This window comes from Scyliorhinus canicula, chromosome 13 (assembly GCF_902713615.1).
Source record: "Scyliorhinus canicula chromosome 13, sScyCan1.1, whole genome shotgun sequence".
In the NCBI taxonomy this organism is placed as follows: Eukaryota; Metazoa; Chordata; class Chondrichthyes; order Carcharhiniformes; family Scyliorhinidae; genus Scyliorhinus; species Scyliorhinus canicula.
The window spans coordinates 151,639,175-151,647,400 of NC_052158.1; the positions used below are offsets into that span (position 1 = coordinate 151,639,175).

The 8,226-nt window shown below is 42.1% G+C and overlaps 1 protein-coding gene across 1 annotated transcript in view; it reads right to left on the bottom strand.

Moving 5' to 3' along the window:
- LOC119976106 (extracellular calcium-sensing receptor-like) overlaps window positions 1-7,981 on the bottom strand; it is a 12,907-nt gene extending 4,926 nt beyond the window's left edge. Inside the window, exons 1-5 of the mRNA XM_038816277.1 lie at window positions 7,824-7,981; window positions 7,031-7,322; window positions 4,211-5,044; window positions 1,142-1,369; window positions 100-223 (exon numbers count right to left, since the gene is read on the bottom strand). Coding sequence (XP_038672205.1) covers window positions 100-223; window positions 1,142-1,369; window positions 4,211-5,044; window positions 7,031-7,288 — 1,444 coding nt within the window. The 5' untranslated portion in view covers window positions 7,289-7,322; window positions 7,824-7,981. The remainder of the gene's footprint in view (window positions 1-99; window positions 224-1,141; window positions 1,370-4,210; window positions 5,045-7,030; window positions 7,323-7,823) is intronic.
- Between the last annotated feature and the right edge of the window lie 245 nt (window positions 7,982-8,226).

Sequence of the window (8,226 nt, forward strand, 5' to 3'; positions counted from 1 at the left end):
GGCCGAATGGCCTCCTTCTGCACTGTAAATTCTATGATATCTATGATAGATAGATAGATAGATAGATAGATATATAGACAGATAGATAGATATACACACCAGTTTCATTACTAATTTCACCTTCAGCACAGGGTATACAATCATAACAACAAATTGGCTCTCCTGTTCTGGCTCCTTTTCTTGTTCCAGGCAGACAAGATTCACTACACTTTGCCTCAATGACCTGAATGAAAAATGAACAATAAGTTTCCATTTTATTACAAGTCTATTTTATGCAGGATTACAGATAATGTTTGTTTGACCTTGAGAAAATTATGAAAAATAAACTGATGACTGTGACATTGATACAGAATAATTTTCATAGAATCATAGCATCATGGAATTTACAGTGCATAGAATTTACATTTTGCTGTTCAGTGATGCAGATTTCAGTCATTTTAACATTACAAATGAAATGAAATGAATGAAAATCGCTTATTGTCACAAGTAGGCTTCAAATGAAGTTACTGTGAAAAGCCCCTAGCGCCGGAATTGATCCTGTGACCCTGGAGCTGTGAGGAAGCAGTGCTAACCATTGCACCACCATGCCGCCCTTGAAAGTAACTATTGATCTCTTTCACCTACAAGGGAAAGATTATTTAATGATCAAAGACTATCTGTCAAACTATCCCGAAATGGATCTACTATCAAGCATAATGGCAAGAAGTGAAATACTGCATACCAAGACAATTTTCGCCGGACAGGGAATTCAGCAAGTCGTTGTCACTGACAACGGTCCTTGTTTTAGCTGTAAAGAGTGGCAACACTTCTCATTCACATATGATTTCAATCACGTCAAGACGCGTCTGTTATACGCTCAAGTCAAAGAATATGCAGAAAAAGGTGCACGTATTGTGCAGCCATTGAGACCCACGGAGACACGGTGAGAATGCGCAAACTCCACACGGACAATGACCCAGGGCCGCAAGTGAACCACGGTCCTTGGCGCTGTGAGGCTAACCACCGTGCCACCCTCCACTTTATCATTGTTGTAGCGGCGAACACTAGTTTGTTGCTGAACATAATCCTGACATCTGTGGTGACATTTGCCACCAAAACTTTTGGATGCATTGAAAAAGTTATTTACAGAATTGTGCCTTACCATTTTTTGTCCCCCACTCCACACTATAACTTCCTTCTCTATAACAAGTTGGTTGCCTGTACCGACTGATGCATCATACTGGCCAACTTTAATGTACTTCATATTCCCATTTGGGACCCGTTGCCAGTTCAGAAGATCATAGGTTGCTCGAGGATCACCATTGACGTCGAATCTTACTTCATCTCCAAATGCAGTTGTAAATTTCACCTTCTTTAAGTAATGCAGGACCTTTGCAAATAAATCACATAATATTATTTTATATTTTGATACCTGCTATGTTTAAAACCAACATTGTGTAATTTAAATTCACTAGGAAGCTGAGGCTATGCTGTAACATACACCTGAGTTTGGAGTGGTTTTAGGTGTCAATTAGGTATTAACCTATGAGTCACAAGTTTGTGGGTTCAAATCCCACTCCAGAACTTGACCATATATCCACAATGGACACTTCAGTGAAGTGTCGACGGAGTGCTGCACCATTGGTGGTGTCACCTTTCAGATGGGCATCTGACCTCTCAAGTGGAAGTAAATGACCAGATGGCACGATTTGAATAAGAACAGGTGAATTCTCCTGATTATTTATTCCTCAACCAAAAGCTGAAAGAGATGCTCAGGTCATTTATTCCATTACTCTTTCTGGGAGCTTGCTGTGCATGCTGGCTCCTGTGTTCCCTACATTACAAAAGCGACTTTACTTCAATAGTGCTTCATTGGCAAGTGTTACATCGATGCAGGTTCTTTCTTTCTTTGAAATTCAAAAATGGCAGCATAATTCTGAAGTCCGGCCCGTTTTTTATTCTGGACTAAAGACAAGTGGTCTGATATTCCAATGCTGGACTTCCGGGCAACACACTGGACTCATATTGGAGACTTTTTAATAGTTTGAGAAGAGAATGCTTTCATGCACATTTTGTTAACGATTGGAGCTCTGTCTGTATTTTCTTTGCTGCCAATTGCTTCTCTTCATGTTTCGCTGTTATTGGCCTCTAATTGGGAAAGAAGGCAGCATGTTAGCACAGTGGGTAGCACTATTGGTTCACAGCTCCTGCGAAGAGAAACGAGGTAGATGACCAGATGATTTTGTTTAGATAATACACTAAGGGCGGCGTGGTGGCACAGTGGTTAGCGCTGTCGCTTCACAGCTCCAGGGTCCCAGGTTCGATTCCTGGATTGGGTCACTATCTGTGTGGAGTCTGCACGTTCTCCCCATGTCTGTGTTGGTTCCCCCAGGTGCTCCGGTTTCCTCCCACAAGTTCTGAAAGACATGCTGTTAGGTAACTTGGACATTATGAATTCTCACTTTGTGAACCCGAACAGGCGCCGGAGACTCGGGGATTTTGATACTAACTTCATTGCAGTGTTAATGTAAGCCCACTTGTGACAATAAAGATTATTAAAATTAATGTAAAAGCAATATATTGTGGATGCTGGAAATCTGAATGACAAGCCATAGGATAGATGGTAATGTAATGGCAATGTCACTGGACTTGTGGTCCAGGTCAATACCTGATGGGTATGTGTTCAATTCCCATCATGGAAGCTGAAATGTAAATTAAATTGATACATTTTAATGATGGCTTTCTAACCATCCTTTATCATTTTTAAAAAACTTATCTGGTTCACCTCTGTCCTATAAGGGAAGAATATCTACTATTCTGCCTATATTTAGGGCAGCCTAGTCGCACAAGTGGATAGCACTGTGGCTTCACAGCTCCAGGGTCCCAGGTTTGATTCCCGGCTGGGTCACTGTCTGTGCGGAGTCTGCATATTCTCCCCGTGCCTGCGTGGGTTTCCTCCGGGTGCTCCGGTTTCCTCCCACGGTCCAATGACGTGCGGGTTAGGTGGATTGCCATGATGAAATTTCCCTTAGTGACCTAAAAGGTCCGGAGGGGTTATTCGGTTACAGAGACAGAGTGGTAGTGAGGGCTTAAGTGGGTCGGTGCAGACTCGATGGGCCGAATGGCCTCCTTCTGCACAGTATGTTCTATGTTTTATGTTCTATATGTGTCTCCCAACCTAAAGCAATGTGGTTGGCTCTTAACTGCCCGCTGTAATGATCCCGTAAACCAGTTCAGTTTAAGGGGAAATTAGGAATGGGAAACAAATGCTGGCTATTCCAGTACTGCCCACAACCTGTGAGAGAATTAAAATAAAGCTTGACAAACTCAGCAGGTCAGGAAGCATCTGTGGAGAGAGACAGAGTAAACATTTCTGATCGATGAGCCTTTATCAAGTTCTGATGCTGGCTGACCTGCTGAGTTCTTGTTTAGGGCAGATTCACTTTGGTTTAACGTCCCACCTGAAGAATGTAATAGCAGTATGAGGAAACAGGCAACCTCCAAACTGACTGTACCTGTTAAAGCAGTAGATCCTCAAATTTACAGCAAACTACATCAGATAGACAAATAATTTCAAAAAGTGAATGCGTGGAATTCACTGCAACTTCTCAATTGCTTTTCTGAAAAGCAGCAGTCAAAGTTGAATTGCATTTAGTTGTGACACTCACCAATTGCACGCCTGATTATATATTTATTGGGATTAGTACAACTGAGTGCGATCAACAAAAGGCAATCACCAGAAATCCAGGGTGGAATTGGGAAGAAACCTGTTCACTCAAAGAGTGGTAAACTGGACAGGCATATGCAGGTGAAGGGAATGGTTGGTTACAATGGTAGATTTAGATGAGGAAGATGGTGTGGGGCATAAACACCAGCCTAGACCAGTTGGGCAGAATGGTTTCTGTGTTCTATATCCTATGTAATCCTGTGTAATGTGACAGAGCATTGCTGGCTACATTGAATGGAACTTTGATTTCAAACAGGCCGGTATTCTCCGATCGTTGGGATTCTCATTTCCCGCTAAAAGTGCACCCCCTGCCTGCGGGTTTTCTGGTGGCGTGGAATGGACTTCAATGGGAAATCCCATGGAGAAGCGGCAGGAAAAGAGAATCCTGCTGCCAATGAACAACGTGCTGCCAAGAAACACATGGCTGAGGAATCGGAGAATCCCTCCCATGATTTGTACAGGGGGTGAATTTATACTGTAATTTTTTATAAAAATACAACTTACCTGCCAAGGTTTAAGTTTTGAAATGTCTGGGCATGTTTCGTTGACAAATGGCCCTTGGCCTTTTTTACACTGTAACATATTATGGATGGAATGGGCCACAGCATAAACAGCTCGATAAGTATTATATGAAACTCTCAATTGTGTTTCATCAGTGAATGCATTTTGTGCAACTTTTAAATCTTCTTGCCCAGTGCACACATGCTTTAAAGGCCCAAGCCTTGCGTTCTCTGTGTCGTTGTGTGATGTCCATGTGCAGTGAAACACAGTTTCCCAAAGCTGCTTAATATATTCATTCCCTGGATAGGTAGATGGATGGAGCCTGACCAGGAACTGTTTAATTCCTGGAATATCGGCCCTACGAATTGCCAATCCCAATGTCCCACCCATAATCTCGGAATTGGCTGCCGTTGACAGCAGTGCTGCTGTGCTCCAGCCTTCACTCGCTAACCATTGCAGTCCAGTGACATTCTGCCGCACAAGTTCTTCCACCAAGAAGTTCAGGTCTATCTCTGGAGCAAAGACAAGAATAACTTTAACATTTGAATTTTTAATGAGCTCAACTTGATGCAAGATTTTCTCCTTGTCATTAAATTTGGGAAGATATTCAGCGAAAGCCACGCAGGCTCCAATTTTAGTGACTTCTTCCACAAAGGCTGTAATACCCAAGTGGCCATAATCATCGTCAGATCCAAACGCCGCCAGCCAGGTCCAACCAAAATGTTTCACCAGCTGCACAAACGCTGCGACCTGAAAATAATCGCTGGGTATAGTTCGGAAAAACGTTGGAAATTCCTTTTTGTTGCTCAGGCACATGCATGACGAAAAGTAACTAATCTGTGAAAACATCAAAAAGAGATTTCATTTTTAGTTCAATACCTTCATCATTCAGGAAGACCAGCCTTCAAAACGTCCCTTCAAGAAGAAGCAGATTTTCAGTTTGCTGCCACAATGTGAAACTGGCATTACGGATTGGCCGACTGTTAAAGGGTCCCACTCGGTTCAATCACCATTGAATTCAATGCAAAGTCAAATTGAGCAGGGCTCGGTCATGAGTTTTATGCCCAGGTGGGAAGCTGCAAGTCCAACCTTAGTATCCCTCACAGATTAGCACATGTACACATTCAGAACAGTTATGAGCCGCACATTTGGCCGAATTTGCTAACTAAAAATAATGTGCCAATGTCACAGAACACAGAATCGTTACGCTGCGGAAGGAGGCCATTTGGCCCATTATGTCTGCACCGGTTCTTGAGTGTCATGACTTAGTGCTGTTCCCCTGTCTTTTCCCTGTATCCCTGTACAATATTTCTGTTCAAATAACCATTTGTGCCTCAATTGAAAATGCCTCCACCACTTTTCCAAGGCATGTGCATTCCAGACTCGAACCACTCATTGTGTGAGAAGACTTTTTCTCACATCATATTTTACAGTCCAGTCCTTCCTTTAATAAAGATCCTAATCAACTCTGAATAGTGGAGAGCAGAATGTCTTATGAATGCTGTTGGTACCTGGCCACTATTATTTATTATAGTAACTTGTAAGTTGTTGTCCATTCATAGATGTACGATATTAGGAATTCTTCCAGGTATCAATTAAATGGATGTTGGCACGAGGAAATAAACTAACTTTTCCTTTTAGAAATCCTATGGATTTCTAAATATGAAGATCCCAAGTTTAATGCAGACTAAAGCTCTCTCTGCTTTGACTTAACAATGTATCTTCGCGCAAACCTTAAAGAGCACCAAACTAGTCAGACCTATTTTGTCGGGTACCAGGTAACGAGTGAGATCAGCAATAAGTGCCAGTTTGGACTGTGGGTTGAATAGCATCAGGAACTGAAGCGAAGAACCACGTCAAAACAATTTCACATAGAACCCTGACAACCTGGAAAGAGGGAATACATGTGTTTTGTTTCTCGGTCGAAGGTTTGGATACAGATTCCACTGGTATTGTTTCACTTGTCACTGAACCCACATGTCCATAAATGTATTTAGCAGGACTTGGACTTGTTCGTCTCTCTGTTTTAAGAATTCCTTTGAGTGTTGATACCAAGCAGCAATATTGTGAGAGAAATTTAGAATGTAGAATTGGTTTCGATTGAATACTGCCTGCATCTAGAACATAGAACATAGAACAGTACAGCACAGAACAGGCCCTTCGGCCCTCGATGTTGTGCCGAGCCATGAGTTTCATAAGTTCTTTTGCTTTCTCTCTTTGTCTCAAATTCTCCAACACACTCATTTGAAAAAAATACAATTCCAGGTCAGAAAGGTTCCCTCCAATATCTCAGCTTGTGGGAGCTTTGACATGGTTTATGTGCACGCTATGAGACTCTGAAGAGTGCCAAAGCTGAATATATTCTCATCCTTCTGCGCATCAGCTCACATACCCTTTCGACGGGGCTCAGTGAAGCAACTCTGGGCTATATTTATTTTCCTAACCCAGCGCCAGTATGACTAATGCTGCACCCATAGAACTGCCCAAGCCTAGGTTAAGTAACTCAGAACAAAGTGCTCAAAACTGGATGTTTCTTTGTTGAAATGGCTCAGAGTGACTGAGGTACATTGGACTCAGGAGGAGGCCATTCAAATGATTTGGGCCGAGCTACTCTGCATTCAATTTATCTGCACCTCAAGTGCATTTAACTGTCTTTGCTCCACAGCTTTAACAAAAAAACTACCAATCTCAATCTTCAAGCATCAGTTGTCCCAGCATGCACAGCCATTTGAGAGGGGATGAGTTCTAAATTTCAGCCACACTTGACCTCCACGCTAATGACAATGTTGCTAACACTTACATGTTAAATGTTTTATTGCTTACCATTGGTATTCCAAAGAGCCCCGCTGTCCTGGCAATGGTTATGGATTGTGTTGAGCCAGCATCTGCAATAAGTGCATGCACCGGAGAGCCTCCATTACATCTCGAGAGCGTAACATTTTCTTCTTGGCCATTAAGAATTGTTAGGGCTGCTCTAAGAGCCAATGCTGGAGTGGCACAGGAATCATAAATCTTGTAGCCCAGCGTGATATTGGGAAGAAGCGATGGGTCATTATTAATTTCTTCAATGGCAAAGATCATCAGTTGAATCCAGCGGAAAGCTCTCAGGTTAAATCTGATGGAAACAAAGACATTTTGACTCTGAAAAAATCACGGAATCATAAGTATTTATGCAGCTGGGTCTATCATACACTACGACACCAGAATGACATAATGAGTATGTGCATTTATATAATCACATTTCCAACCTCTGAAGAAATAATGGCATATGGTATTGAAGCGACTAGAGTCTATTCGTGGATTGGTGAAATGATCCATAAATAGTGCATTGTATTACTGTGCCAGATGTGATTTTTTATTGATTTGATCAAGAAATTATTTTACAGACAACTAAAATGTATGTTCAGTGTAAATAGCTCCCCTTTATAACAACATCTCCTTTGGCCCGGGATCTGTCCCACAGCCCTCTAGTTTCTGACTCCTACCAAAATGCACTCCCTCCCTTTCTCTGGCTTCACCTAGCTTGGACCTACTCTGTGGAATATCTTCCTGAAATATCTTTGAATCTCTACTTCTTCCTCCACTTGTACTCAATAATCAAGAAGACTCTACTCACTCTAAGCACCGTGGAGTCTCTGGTTGTGTTTGGTAAGAAGTCCTTGGCGGCACACCTCGGTAATGAATGGGAAAAATTCCACCAATGATGATGTCTCCACCTTGCGTGAGTTCAGGCAAATTAAACTTTCCTTGAAGGCGGCAGATTCGATCGTCTTTGGCAAACACACAGGTCACCAAAACAAACAGCACCCACCACAGCAAATACATTGCTATTGTTGCTGGCAGGGTCTGCTGCTGGTAATTGGAAACAGGGCAGGTTTCATTTCTTATATTGAGTTATTATTGCCAATTGAACAAGCAACCAAAAACATAATTAAAACAACAGAAATCCCACATGAACTTCAGGTTTAGCAACACCTGTGGCATTTTCTGATTACTGTGTTCCATTGCCTGCACCTCAG